Source organism: Electrophorus electricus, chromosome 6, assembly GCF_041902795.1.
Source record: "Electrophorus electricus isolate QZ-2024a chromosome 6, ASM4190279v1, whole genome shotgun sequence".
NCBI classification, from domain to species: domain Eukaryota; kingdom Metazoa; phylum Chordata; class Actinopteri; order Gymnotiformes; family Gymnotidae; genus Electrophorus; species Electrophorus electricus.
Window position 1 is genome coordinate 28,608,474 of NC_137502.1, and position 15,539 is coordinate 28,624,012.

General features: G+C 41.8%; 1 protein-coding gene and 1 pseudogene across 1 annotated transcript; one reads left to right on the top strand and one right to left on the bottom strand.

The window, feature by feature from the left end:
* Nucleotides 1–373: 373 nt before the first annotated feature.
* Nucleotides 374–2,019, bottom strand: LOC118241155 (protein CFDP2-like; annotated as a pseudogene).
* An 8,829-nt stretch (nt 2,020–10,848) lies between these two features.
* Nucleotides 10,849–14,421, top strand: stmn1a (stathmin 1a). The gene is made up of 5 exons (XM_027009778.3): nt 10,849–10,972; nt 12,652–12,700; nt 12,786–12,958; nt 13,332–13,523; nt 13,627–14,421. The coding sequence occupies exons 2-5, from the start codon at nt 12,685–12,687 to the stop codon at nt 13,690–13,692; spliced, it is 447 nt and encodes a 148-aa protein (XP_026865579.1). The 5' UTR covers nt 10,849–10,972; nt 12,652–12,684; the 3' UTR covers nt 13,693–14,421.
* Nucleotides 14,422–15,539: the final 1,118 nt, after the last annotated feature.

Consider the following 15,539-nt stretch of genomic DNA (forward strand, 5'->3'; position numbering starts at 1 on the left):
AATTGGCGACAGGATACATCCTTGCTTGACTCCGGTTTCGATGTTGAAGAAATCTGTGTAGCCATCGTCTGTCCTGACGCAGCAGCTAGAGCTGATATATAGGTTCTGGAAGACGTTGACAAACCGTTGTGGAATGCTGTAGGCTCATAAGATTTTCCACAAGGAGCCCCTGTGGACGCTATCAAAAGCCTTTTTGAAGTAGATAAAGTATATGAGCAGGGGGCGCTGGAATTCGATGCACTGTTCGATGATATTACGAAGCGTGTAAATCTGCTCACTGCACGATCGGCCCACTCTGAATCCGGCTTGATCTTCCTGGAGAATTTCTTCCACTGCTTGTTGTAGGCACCGTAATAGAACGCTGCAGAAGACTTTCCCAGGAACCGAGAGGAGTGTAATGCCCCGCCAATTGTTGCAGTCGGCGGTATTGCCTTTCTTGGGGAGTTTAACGATTACTCCTTTCCTCCAGTCACTTGGGAGGAATCTTGCCAGCACTTGTTCTGATCTTGCCAGCACTTGTTGAACAGCACTGTGAGGGTGTTTGCAATTGCGTCTCCACCGTGCTTTAGCATTTCTGGTGCTATCTCGTCTAGGCCGGGTGCTTTGTTGGCTTTGAGTGTTCGAATAGCCACCTTAGTTTCCTCGATAGTGATTAGATCAAGATTAACTACCAGGTCTGGAGGTGGCGGTGTGGCGCCAAAGTCATAGGTGTTGGCAAGGGGGGGGCTGGTTCAAGGTTTCCTTGAAGTGTTCTACCCAGCACGCGTCTTGTTCTTCTCTGGTGCGCAGAAACACCCCGTCCTTGTTTTTGATGGGTGCACTTGAGTTGCTCCATGCCCCAGTCAACTCTCGTACAATGCGGTACAGCGTCTTATTGTCATTCTTGCTAGCCGCCTCATGTGCTTCGGCTCCTTTGCATTCCAACCATGCCTTCTTGTCAGATTTGCAGCTTCGTTTGACTGTCCTATCCAGTTGCCGATATCGCTCTGCTGTGGTTTCCTTGTCAGGGTCAGCTTTTGCCTGTTCGCATCGGCATTTTGCAATTTTCCTTTCGTTAATCAGGCTCCAAGTTGGGTCCCGTATCCAACGTTCTTTCTGTGTCCCGCATTGGCGACCCACGGTTTCCTTTACCGTTTCTATGACTGCTTGTTTGAATGCCATCCAGTATTCATCGATGTCGCCCGCATCTTGGAGTAGCTCGAACCAATTTCTCAACTCCAGTTGGAATTGATGGACCGCGGCAGGTTTTTTCAGCTTCTCCACAGCGTAAGGACATTGTCGTTGCTTTTGTTCTCTCCGTTTGAGCCGTAACCGAATTCAGGATTGTATGAGATAATGGTCCGATCCAACGTCCGCTCCGCGATAGGCTCGGACGTCCAACAGTGCTGAACGCCATCGCCGAGAGATACAGGTAAAGTCAAAATCATTGTATGTGGCTCCATCCGGCGATTGCCAGGTTTTCTTATGGATGTTTTTGTGTCGGAAGTATGTGTTACCAATGCAGAAATTGTTCATATTGCTAAAGGATAGAAGTCGTTCACCATTATCGTTGGTCTGTCGCCCCGAACTGTGTGGACCAATGACGTTTTCTAAGCCAAGACAGTCGTCGGTAATTTGCGCATTGAAATCACCGATGAGAAGTTTAACGTCATGGATTTCATCAATGGTGTCTTGTAGCAGTCCGTAGAACATATCCTTTTGATTGTCATCATAGTCTTCGGGTGGAGTGTATACTTGGATGATGGAAGTTTTAGCATGTCTTGATTGAAATCGCGTCGTGATGATGCGATCGTTGACAGGTTTCCATCCAAGCAATGCACATGATGCCTTTTTACTAAGCACCAATCCGACACCATGAATATGGTGCTCCTCATGTCCTGAATACAGGACTGACTTGCCATCACTTACAATCTTTCCTGATCCAGTCCAACGCATTTCGGAGACGCCCAATATGTAAAGATTGTAGTTGTCAAATTCGTGTAGAAGCTGGGCGAGCTTCCCACCTTTGCAGAGAGTTCTAACGTTTCAGGTGCCTAATTTGGAAATAATTTTTGCATCGAAGGTTCCGGTCTGCATCGGGCGTTGGACACCCTCGCTGGTTTGCTCCAGCACCGTCATCAAGTTAGAGCCAGGTCCTCTTTGCTGATGGGATCGTTTAGAATATTCGCTTGTTGTTTCCGTAGCGGTAAAAGTTTTTACAGGGCCGGGTTGCTGGCCTGGCGCCTAACCCTCCTCCTTTCACATCCGGCGCTTGGGAACCGGCAATGGCGGAATCTGCATAGAATCCTTATCCACAAATAGAAAAATAATATTTATTAGGATAAACCCCCACACTAGTTTACACGGCTTCAGGTAGTGTCTAAACAAACTTTGCTATGTCAGTTGTTGTTATGGTGAGGATCGGCATGTCTCATTTCTCTCAGGATTAAACATTTGTATGAAGAATGCTTGGAACTCTAACCAAGTACCTAATTCATTCCATTAAAAAAGCAACCATCTGACAGCTAGCAGGAGATGCAGTGTATAGCCGTGGCGGGTAATAGAAAGGGCAGGGGGACAGGTGTGTGTGTGTGTGTGTGTCTTGTTCCACTGAAAGTATGCCAACATAAAGCATTCACGTGGAGTTCACTGTGCCACCCTGCCCTGGGAGAAGGAAGTTAAAATGATGAAGGAGAGAGGGAGGTTGGGGAGAGAGATAAATGGAGCAACAGCCAGAGAGAAACAACCAAATGAATGTTCTGTAAAAAAAAAAAAAGAGGCATTTAGACCTTTCACATTACTGAGAGCAGAGCTATCCTTGTTCATTGCACTTTTTACTGAACAACTGACAATGCCCCATATATTTGTTACCTAAGGAAATAACAGTGGACAGGTTGAACAGTTAAGCATTCTGGCTAGCTTGATACATATCTTTCTTATTTACAGTGGGTCTGAGCACTTGATCGATACCTTATGTGACAGATTAACTCACTAACAACCTCGAACGACCTGAAGCAGCATTTCATTTGTGTCCCATCATAGTGAAACACATGGGTTGTACCAATGCAGCCAGACAGGGGATGCAAATGCAAACAACATACTGGTATTTTTAAGAAATAAAACTGCATTCATTGTAATTTTAGTAATAATTAATAGATTTCTCTTTATATAGCTGCTGCTAACTTTCAATAATGTTTTATTTAATCTCTATTTTGACTTCCTTCACTCCCCTCTCCTTTGGAATATGCTTGGTGGTGATTTCATCCTTTGTCTTGATTTGGATCACAATGATGCGAATGGACCCCTCCTAACACACACACAGAAAGACAGAGAGAGAGAGAGAGAGAGAGATCTGTGACATTATCGCTAAATGTCTTCCAGCAGACAGAGACTGGGTCTGGCAGAATATCAAACATTACTGTGTATTGGCATTTGCCCAACCCAAACAAACAAGAATGTGTTATGAACAGGGGGACACCTGTAGACATCACATGGCTATGTGTACTATAACAGTGAATCAGTGTAATTTTAGTCAGGTTTTAGAACTAGGATATTGATCATAATCTTAGTGAGGTAGCCTGTTTGTCACTGTTGTTCCCATTGCTATGCTATACTCTATTTTATTGTAATTCTTAATAGCTTGGATGGATCTTTTTCCATTGTGGTGCTGATAAGTGAGTGCAACGCCTGTGTGTGTGTGTGTGTGTGTGTGTGTGTGTGTGTGTGTGTGTGTGTGTGTGTTTATATCTGACAACATGACCTTTCCTTTCTGTGCTGGCATTGCTTTCAATGCTTCTGTTCTGTTCTGCTCATTCTATCTTGCCACCAGACAACTGCAATCGATTGAGTACTCCATTTTACCACACAGGGCCTCAGTAGTTTCAAGAAATTCATGGTACACAAACACTGAATGGCCACTGGGGCGGGTAAGACTGTATAATTTCAGCACAGAGCCACTCTGATTTGCATTAGCCATTCTTAAGAGGTCCAGTGTACAGTACATATCATGCTTTATAATGGGACATGACTGATCTATCTCAATGGAGCATCAGCATCTCCAGATCTTGAGATAACACACACAGTAGTGCAGAATCACTGCAGTCGGAACATCACACTCCACACTCTTTCATCAAATAACTCATGCCTAACTAATCCTGCACTTTGATCAGTCAAGGGAGAGAAGCTGGAATTCACATGGCCAGATATACATTTGAAATCTCACAGGCTACAAGCATAACTGCATCATTGTAATTCCATTTGATAGTAGTCAGGCAAGGTTTAATAGGTTTGCATTGGCAGGTCACCATTTGAGGTTTTAGTAGGATACTTCTCACTTTCATTCCTTTTATCACAATTCACTCTTCCTCATTTTCATCAGACCTTCTCCATCTCCTCCTCTTCATCCTTTGTTTTCCTTGTTACATCCCACCATCTTGGTCATGATGTCATGGTCTCAGAGGTGTGGAATGATGGCAGCGTAGTCTGATAGGGCATGTGTTAGAAGAGCCCTCCCCCTCCCTCTAGTCCAATCCATGTGTTAGAAGAGCCCTCCCCCTCCCTCTAGTCCAATCCTTGTGTTAGAAGAGCCTTCCCCCTCCCTCTAGTCCAATCCATGTTAGAAGAGCCCTCCCCCTCCCTCTAGTCCAACCATGTGTTAGAAGAGCCCTCCCCCTCCCTCTAGTCCAATCCATGTTAGAAGAGCCTTCCCCCTCCCTCTAGTCCAATCCATGTGTTAGAAGAGCCCTCCCCCTCCCTCTAGTCCAACCATGTGTTAGAAGAGCCCTCCCCCTCCCTCTAGTCCAATCCATGTGTTAGAAGAGCCTTTCCCCTCCCTCTAGTCCAATCCATGTGTTAGAAGAGCCCTCCCCCTCCCTCTAGTCCAACCATGTGTTAGAATAGCCCTCCCCCTCCCTCTAGTCCAATCCATGTGTTAGAAGATCCCTCCCCCACCCTCTAGTCCAATCCATGTGTTAGAAGAGCCCTCCCCCTCCGTCTAGTCCAATCCATGTGTTAGAAGAGCCCTCCCCCTCTCTCTAGTCCAATCCATGTGTTAGAAGAGCCCTCCCCCTCTCTCTATCTATTTATTTCCAGCTGCATGCTGCAAGGGCATCACAGAGTACAGAGTTAATGTTGTCACGGGGCTAAGAGCCCCACCTGGGTATCACAGTGACATGTCACTGTGCCATAACCATTGGAACAACATCACAACTCACTGGACCAATGCAGTGCACACTGTTCACTACTGTTCACTACTTTCTATGATGATGGTGGTGGTTAAATGCTTTATGATTTCTACTATTTTCTATTTATGTTTTATTTTATTTTATAGCCACTCACAGGTGTGTTGATTGGATGGAGACAGTTGCTATAAATAAGTGAAAATTTTATATACATAGTAGTAGTTTCTATTTCAATTTATTAGTAGTAGTTTCTATTTAAATTATTTTTTCTTTTATACATAAAGAACATGGTAATCATGTTTCATATAAGCCCTGTAGCTAAACTATGAAAAAAACCCCAGTACTATAAAATTACTCCACAATGATTTGGAAACTGTGACAGGAAATGGCATGAAATGGCAATAATATCAACAGCATGGAAACATATTTATTCTCCACACGGACATACACGGACATACAAGGTGGGGTTTGTCCTCATCCATATTGCTATCAATGAAGAACCACAGTGCACATATGCGGCCAAAATACAACAGCACAGCAAACATGTGGCATGAATAACCTGGAAAAACATAGTCGTCCTAATGTGGCTCAGCCGAGGAATTACACAGGGGCTCCTCCTCCTCTCCTCTCCTATCCATCACAAGAGGGTCCCATCTGTTGGACCTGGCTAATGAGTGAAGCTGAGACAGATCCATTAGCTTTAGGATATGTGTGTGCGCGCGCGCGCGCGCGCGTGTGTGTGTGTGTGTGAGCACGTGCGTCTGACTTTACCAGTCTCATGTACAAGCTTATGCTGAATCAAAGTTATCTTAATATATTACATATATTATGTTGCAAATTAAAAAAAGTGTTATTCTCATCTTTAAAGCAGAAGCCACACAGCTATAGAATTGATGCGCTATGGAAATATGTAGAACTGAGGCTCCATAATACTTGGTTACCATATTATATGAATATATAATTCATTTAGAGCATTTGGCAGACACTCCTATTTGTCAACATATATGACATATGAGTGTGTGTTCCCTAGTAATCAATCACACTACCTTCATTTTTCTAGTACCTTCCTCTCCACACTCCACTAGATGAGCTACTTCCAAACATTATTCAGGACACAGATGTCAAATTGAACCCATAAAAGCCGGTGGTAAGAATTGCATTTCATAGATAACCTTAAGCCAAACTCAATACTGAAAATTTCAAACTCTGCTGAAAAACAAATCCACTATCAATCCTATTCCATAGGACTAAAGATATAATGACTATTAGCAGTAAATCAATGTGATCAAATCATTAGAGACTGTCAATTTTAGATCTTGTTTGCCAAACAACTACTTATAAAGTTACTTATAAAGTTAAAAATCAACCAAGACTTAGCCATTTGTATTTTCTATGTATTTTTATATATTTACCGAAGCATTTGTACTCTTATTAAAATATCTATTTGACTCACAAGCTGTTCACAGAACATGACTGTGAAATTACAGCCATGGGCAAAACGTTGAAAGAGACCATCTTAGACCTCTTTTATATTCTGCACATGCATAGTAAGAACATGTTCACTGTGCGATAATACATTACATACTGAATACAGCCTATCACTGCTATGGTTCTGCACACCACAGTAGTTTGTTCATACTGTGACAGCGGGTGACATAATTAGAAAAATCTGAACAGAAGCACTTCGAAAAAAACAAAACAACAACATTCTTTGTTTCCAAGATTGTCTCTAAGATTCATATCTAAAAATAAATTCATACCTAACAACAAATATGGGTATCACTCTGCCTGCTAAATTTATTAAAGCAAATATCCACCAACTGTTCAGTCATGGTAATACAATTAGCATGCTTAATGCATAAAGGGGCTTAATGAGGATCTGGCACCTGATTATCCCTTCATAAGAGAATAAGGCACTCACATTTATGGGTGAATTGTTTGTTACAGGATTGTTACAGGATTGTCTTTGAACGTTTTCTACATGCCCCGACCTCTCTTTTCATTCACAGCCACTTAAACATGTCCCAACCTCTCTTCTGGTACACAAACACAGCATGCCTCGACCCCTCTTCTCAGCTGAGGCACTTTTCCTCACAGCTATTTCGTGAGCTTAAACCCAGACAAATAAGGCAAATTTAACACTCCTGATAAATCTCTTTTTCAGAAAGTCACGGTATGGACTTCAGATGTCACAGTAGCAACACTTTGTACATGTCCAACCAAATAAGGGAATTAAAAATGACCAATAATAGTTGTATGTGTAATTCAAACTAATTATAACTGATGTGAACAACAATTTTAATTAAGCAATGGATTGGAAAATCAAAACTTTACTATTTAATGTGGCAAAGTAGCTTGCACAGCTATACATTTCACAAATTTGACACATAAAAACATGTAAATGTTCCACATGTGAGAGAGAGAGAGAGAGAGAGAGAGAAAGACAGAGCATGCACACACAAATTGACTAAAAGGAATGAATGAGCAGATAAGGGTTGGGGTGACATCTAGTTTATAACTCACCATTCTACAAAGAGACAGCAAGAGAAGAAACAAGTGAGTAAGCTTTTATGTAACACAGTATTATCTAATTTTGCCTAATTATACCAGTTCATTGATTTCTTACTTCTTGTCATGGTTAGAATGGATTTGAAGTGGATAACATGTAGTATGGTGTTTTTATAATTAATCCCATAGCATCCTAACAAAATTATCTCATCAAAAAAGGTATCACTTGTTGATAACACTTTCCTCCATGTTAGGTTCTGCATGTTCCCTTATACTCTTTAATAAGCAGAATCTCTGCTGACCACTTTGTTTCACTGCTGTTCACATGCTGTGTGTGAAGCGGACACCTCCCCTATAGTGATGAGCGTAAGCAGCAAATGAGCCAATACCAGGACTACCTTTACCTATACTGACCAATCACAACACAGGTTTGAAAAATGAGACCAGAAAATCCCACTGCCTCTGAGGCCTAAAAACCTCTGTACTGAGAAAATGGGTCACACACATGTGCATGTGGGCTCACACATCCACACACACTCATGCACAAACACACATACACACAGCTCTTGCTTTTCCATTTCTGAGTGTAATAAAACAGAAAGATCTTGCTCTTCTAATACTGCAAATGTATGTGAACTTTCTGAGATTATTTATTGCCTGCATTAAGAATACGTAAAGTGTATGTTCAAAGCATACAAATTCACACAAAAAAGTTCACTGACCACAGAAGCCCAAGCTCCTAAATCCCCTGATGTAAAACTGAAAGCCAGTGGGATGAACATAATAATCCACAACTGTGAACAGAGGACTTGGAGAGAGTTCATGTGGAAGATCAGTCTTTATATCCCTGTTCCCTTACCTCCCGCATTATAAGACAAGGCTCTGTGATGTAATCTTGGCAAAGTGTGGATACAAAAAGATTAGATTTTTTCCATTCTTATTTAATCTCTCTTAAAACATGGATTTTTATTACATTTTAAGCATAACATGAAGCTGAAATATGTTTTTTGTATGTGTGTGTGTGCATACTTTATGAACAGTGGCAGTCAGTCTGGAGAGCACCTTACCCTTCCCAGTAACTGCTGTGAGCTTTGGGAGGAGTTTACTGCTTCCTTTGTATTGTATTGTATTGAATTGGCCCATATGGTGCTCTGAGGGACCAGTCCAAACTGCCCTTTCCTGCCAAAATCACTTGCTTGACCTCAGTATGAGAATCAATTACTTAATGTTGAGTCACATGTGGCTGGGGAGAATTTACAAAGCCCCTTAAACACAAACACACACAAACACTCCTCCTGAAATCCCCCTGGCACATGTCACAAGTTCAGGTCATAGTCATCAGCCTAAATGTCTTTGTCCTGAACAAAACCACTGGACCCAACGGGAGCTTTTTAGCATTGATCAAGTTAGCGCCATCTGTTTCTCTCTCTCAAAATACACGCTCACACACATGCATGCATGAGTACACACATGCACACGTGCGCGCACGTGCACGCGCACACACACACACACACACACACACACACACACACACACAGAGGTAAGCACACATTCTGAAGTGGCAGATCTGTGACATTAAAACTAGACCACCACAATCTTCTAAGTGTTACATTATTAACCTCCTAACATTACCTTAATACTGCAAAACTGTTGAAGAGGACCTGGACTATTTTCATGTTAGCAGTCCCATATCACATACAACATCCTTAACCAGAGTATTCCACACTATCTCTCTGTATAATTTGCTCAAGATCAATGGGACAGGCACAAAAAAGGAATGTCCTAGCACAAGTATACTGTTTAATAATGATGTTACATTGACTGCATTTAGCTGATGCTTTTATCCATAGTGACTTACAATTATGCCTGAGTAAAACTTGAGCAACTGAGGGTGAAGGGCCTTGCTTAGAGGCCCAACAGCGGCAATGGTGGAGCTTGAACCAGCAACCTTACAAGTACAAGTCAAGTACCTTAACCACTGAGCTACCACTGCCTGGGTAGTGAAGCCACATGGTACAGAAATTAAACTATTAAATGCTAACATCTGGCATTGGTTCAAGTCAGAGTCAACCATAAAGTAACATCTAAATATAATTCCTGAAGATTGAACTAATTAGGAATTAGATGCACTGTTCACAACAAGGGGCTTCAACTTTTCATGCGCTTTGTTCTGAGAGAAGAGCAAACATATTGAAAATAACCCACACTAAACAGCTCGCTTGACAAAAATTTAATTGCTATATTCATCCCTCAGAAAGCTTCATAAGCTTTATTTCTGTCTGAAGAGGTAAGAACTGAAGATAGTTATTTTCAGATCTTATCTGTGCAACATATATTCAACTTGGTGGGCAACACACAGGACAAACTACAGGCACATAAGCATGAGAAGGTGGCATTCTCTGTCACCTTCTGTAACATTATCTTTAAGAGTTTGTAACCTGATTTCATACTATTGTTTGTTACCTCTCAGCATTATGTATACCATTTTGAGATTTTTATCATGTTTGTTCATGACAAAAGAACTTTACATTTGAGAAACTAACCTACCATTCGCTGTTCAGAGAGAAAACAGTTGTGTACATCACAGCCATATCAGACATCTGAGAGGGAATATATTAGAAAACAAATCAAACGTCTGCCAGGCTTACATTTCTCCATCCGCTACAGAAGGCTACTTTAAAAGGTCACCATCCAAGACGTTTTTCAAGTCAAGCGCTTACTGTCTGAGCTTAATGATGCAGTGATATCTCCCAGACACACTCACGAATGGTGGCAATAGCTATTAAGGTAGTGTAGATGAAAGATGAAAATAGATGCACTGATACTCTGATATACTTAAAATATGTAAGTTTGTCAAAACAGCCAATCATTAGGTCTACCGACATATCGTTAGGTCTACCTACAAAAAGGCTGGCTGAGCAGTCTCTTACAATTCATAACTGCACAGAGATAGGTCTGGGTAGACATAAATCATTTAGAATGGGCGTAGACGAATTTACAGCATAAGCAAGGCGCTATAACAAAACGTTGTTCTAATTGGTTTTAAACTTGAATTCAAAACCAGAACATTAAATGACAACCAAATACAACCAAATCTCCTCGTGGTCTTGTTTATACGTGTCTGATGCGATGAAAAAACTACATTTCCACAAATTCATGGCTGTCAACAGAGGTAGCCAATAGGAGTCAAGAACGCAACGTGACGACATTACATTTGGTCTTCTTATGCGCGAACCAGCAATGTACAGGGCAAGAAATCGGCGCGAGAAGGATTTTGTGAGAACCTGAACGTGTTTGTCGAGAAGGTGGGTGTGACTGTTATTGAAATTGACCACATTAAAAAGATTGATTTGGCCACGAAAAAAAGAATCAGTGATGGTTATATTTCACCACAGGTGCTTCTTATTTTATAGAACGGTTATTTTTGTTGTTAAGTTAATTGGTTTTAAGCGACTTGGAAATGTCTCACCAATGCAAATCTCTCGTTATGGCTTCAGGTTATGTCTATTAATACCTGTAAACAGCATAAGTTACCTTGGCGAACTAGCTAGTTAACTAAGTCAACTTCGGTCACCTTTCTTGCAGCACACTCAAATTATTCTGACCAACGTTATTTTGCTCCTTCAAGCTTTGGTTGGAGCTTTGTTTACTTGGTCGGAACATGAGGGTATGGCAGTCCGCTTGCACGCTAGGTTGTATCCCCCTCCCCCCTTCTTGGTGTTCTGGTTAGCTGGATGATTCATCAAACCGGTGGTAACCTGTTCATCTTAGCTAGCTGCTTTTGGTTGACATTGAGCTAGCGTAAGTGACGTTCCCCGAAAGCAACGCAGAAGAAAAAGTATTTTTGTATATAGTTGTCATCCTTTAGCTACAGTGAGAATGCAGTAAAAATACTGCCAGGCTTACTACTTCTGTCTTTTAACATTGCTTACGTGGGATATTGGCTATCTAAGTTAATTCACCCAGGTCATCATCTGCAAAAAATATTTTAGGACTTTTTTTTCTTACTTTTTTTTATCGTTTCTGCTCGAACACACTAACACTTTTTTATTTTTATTTTTTTTATTAATTTAGGACAAATCCAGTGGCACCCGACTGGGAGCTGTTGTAGCGGGGCTATGTTGAAAGTCACAGCCAGTTGGATGTTTTCAATCTGGACTTTCCTGACTAGCTAACTGAATAAACTTGGGGCTGAGCGACTATATTTCGGCGTGGCGGGGCACGCGGTACCGCCTGTCCGTCTTTGTTTGCAGCCGTTTCTCTTTGTCGACAGAGATTGCTTTGTCTCGTGCGATGTGCGCTTTCATACTGTGACTGATGCAAACATTCAGTTATCGAAAATATGCACCGGTAATAACGCACGGGTTTCCTGTTTTTGTTTTTTCACACGTCAAAAGCATTTTTGGAGCTTTGTCGTGGTTATCACAATTCTACAGTTGTGATTAAGTTTCGCCATTTATTTGCAATAATTCGTGTGTGCGCGATGTTGTAACACGCTTTCGGGTGGGTAATTGCGCGCCTTTTCACCCTCGAGGATGCCGAGTTGTGAACCCTTTGAACCTCTTTCGATGCGCGCCAAACTTCAGTGCTTTTCAGGGCGGTTACATAGTGCTGGCTGTTGGCATCAGCTCACCTGCACGGTTGCCGTTTCCATTTTGTGCACGGCTGCAGCTTTTCCTGCACCGTTTTACAAAATGGAATGCTTGACATAGTAACACGAATATAAGTGAGCGAAACAGGTTACATGCACGAGGAAAATATACGCGCTTTTTAAGTGTTTTTAATTGCTCAAAGGGTGTCGCCACTGAGCTGTCGCCGTCTTTCCTCCTCCCCTGTCCTATACATTTTGGCTAAATCCTTATGATCACAGGCATTCGAGTGTATGCTCCAGACCCTCCCAGCAACTGCTAGAGGGCAAATGCTACTTATGTTCAAAAGATACAGATCCTTCCCACATATTTTCAGGAATGTGTTCTTCCCTCAGGTGTAAAGCTCAACTCTGCCATCATCTGCTACAATGGCCTCTTCTGTTGGTAAGATCACGTCTACCTACAAACAAGTTTTCTTCAGCCTTTCACTTGTATGGTATTTTGAAGGCTGCTATTTATTCTTCCTCAGATATTCAAGTGAAGGAGTTGGACAGGCGTGCCTCTGGCCAGGCGTTTGAGGTCCTTCTGGGAAGCCCTCCCCCGGAAACCAAAGGCGATTTCCCCCTCTCTCCTCCTAGGAAAAAGGATGTGTCTCTAGAGGAGATCCAGAGGAAGCTGGACGCGGCTGAAGAAAGGCGTAAGGTAGGCCTCGCACTGTCTGGTCTGTCTTGCTGTGTGAGCTGCTCTTGAGCATTTATTCTGTGCCTTATGGATCTACAACAACCTCCCATTGCTCCCTGGGCTCCCAAAGTTGGTTAGCAATTAACCTAGTTTGTGTGCGTGCGCATGCGTGCCTATAGCATTTGGTTTATTAGTCAAAAGGCCTTTCTGCAGACAGCACCAATTATACATGCCTGCTTCAGGCATCCTGTGTCAGAATTATGGAAATTATGCAAGACCATTAAGTGCTTAACTGCGAGGTCACTTGGTGTGGTTCTTATCTTGCTGATGTGTGGCTGTTGCCCTTATCCCAGTCTAGAGGAGTTGTAATCGATCCCATCTCCCTTGCCTGCAGTCCCATGAAGCAGAGGTCCTGAAGCACTTGGCTGAGAAGCGTGAGCATTGCAAGGAGGTGCAGCAGAAGGCCATGGAGGAGAACAACAACTTCAGCAAGATGGCAGAGGAGAAGCTCAACCAGAAAATGGAGGCCAATAAAGAGAACCGCACAGCAATAATGGCAGCGATGAACGAGAAGTTCAAAGAGAAGGCACGTGGGCAGGATCATGTCCATGTTCCCTGTCACTGTCGCATCTCCCTGTTTTGTCGTATTTGTAACTCCTGTGTCTCCTTTTCGTTGATGGCTGTTTTAGGATAAGAAGCTGGAAGAGGTTCGAAAGAACAAGGAAACCAAAGATGCAACTGGTGAAGAGAACTGAACTGTACAATCGCAGGATTGTGGGGTTTTTCTTGTTGTTGTTGTTGTTTTAACATTTCCAAAGATGTTTTTTCCTCAATTTCTATGATGGCCAGTATTTGAGTTCACTGCCTACTGTACTGTTTTTGTTTGGTTTCTTTCTTTTAAGGAATAGGAAAACTGATGTTCAACTTTTCAATGCCTGCACTGCAAAGGTTTTACACGCAACATTCGGCCATTGAGTCTGAGCTCTTTCTTCTGAACGTGTAGCTTCGTTTAATGCAGCTCTTCAATATTAGTGGTCTTGCCTTTTGAAGGACACATGTCCCTTCATGAGTCCTTAAACTTTATATTAAAGCGTCTTGTGCTCGTAAGTCCCATCAATCTTCTAGCACTTATGAAAAGTAGCTGCCTCCGTGCTTTAAAGGGGCTGTCATGCGTTCTGTTACTGTTCGGTGTAGGTCGCATGATTCCACAAACCACTTGTCCTGTTTTTCCTATCTTGTGTTGGCTGCCATTTTTGCTTTCATGCAGCTGGAATGTGAGCAGAGGCCAGTGGGGTTTTTTTTTGTTGTTGTTTTTGTTTTTTAAAAAAATCCTTTTTATAAGCACATGACTTTTGTTGCGGAGGTCCGCCATCTTGGCTGGAACCGAAGGGCTCTACATGTGGAATGCAAAAAATTAGCAATACACCTTGGCATCTAGATAACTCCTGTACCAAGAAAAATAAATAAAATATGTCTGCTTGTAATTAATGAGTATTTTGTTGAATTTTTGTGTTGACATGAAGCCTCATTACATTTTGGAAGTACACATTCATTACTGTGAACATACTTTATGGAGTGGTTACAGCTTTAAATTCTTTATTTCTTCAACTCACTAGTACTTTTATTGCCTCCTTTATCTGTAGAGTAAACTTCACTTCAGTATTGTACCTCAGTAAACTGGTGTAAGTGGTGTACTTGCTGTTCTGGAAAAGTAGGCCATTAGCAGGTGATGTTGAAATTGTTATACAATCAAAAAGGATAATCAGGTATTTCTGGCAACCTAAGCAGTGCTGTGTACATTTGTGCTTAGGACCTACCACAGACACTAGTGTTACAATCAAAGCTGATGTTCGAAAGGGTACATTACCTGATCTCTGGAAAAATATTCATGTTTGTTTTTAGGGCTTCCATTGAGTGCACATTGCACCTTTTAAGAAACACTTTAGTGTATCCCCTCCCTTGGTGTTAGAGGTCACCTTATGGTCTCAACTGTAGGTTGTGAGTGTGTGGGGTGTTTAGATTTAAAAAAATAAATAAATAAAAATTTAAAGTCACTTCTAATGATGTCAGCAGCACTGCACTATTTGCGGAAAAGAATGTGAAATGTTCTAATGTCTAGAAATGAGCTACTGTAGTACCTCAGCTTATGAAGCAAGTTAAAACATTTGTGCTTTCTGTTCCTGAGGATAAATTAACTAATCACAAATATATTTTCTCCAAAGCCTATCAAGAGCTGAAGGTGGCTATGCTGGATATGTGTAAGTTATTTTACTTAAAATTTGCAAGTTGTTTTCACAGTAAATTTCATTGCATCAACTCCTACTCTGATTAATAATTTTAACACTTAACAGGCACGTCATACCAGCTTTACAGGAACAATGTCTAGAGTCTTAATGAGCAAGTCCAGGCCGAGTGTTGTAATGAAACCTTGGGATAAGCCAGACCCAAAATGGAGCCCATCCTCACTGGTTGACACCGGATAGCAATATTCCTAAATAATTCAGTAATAATAGCTAGAAATAGGTGTAGTAACTGCAAAGTTGTGCTCAGGGGCCGCATTCCTGTTAGGACTGACTGAGGCTGGACGTGGATCCACTGAGTC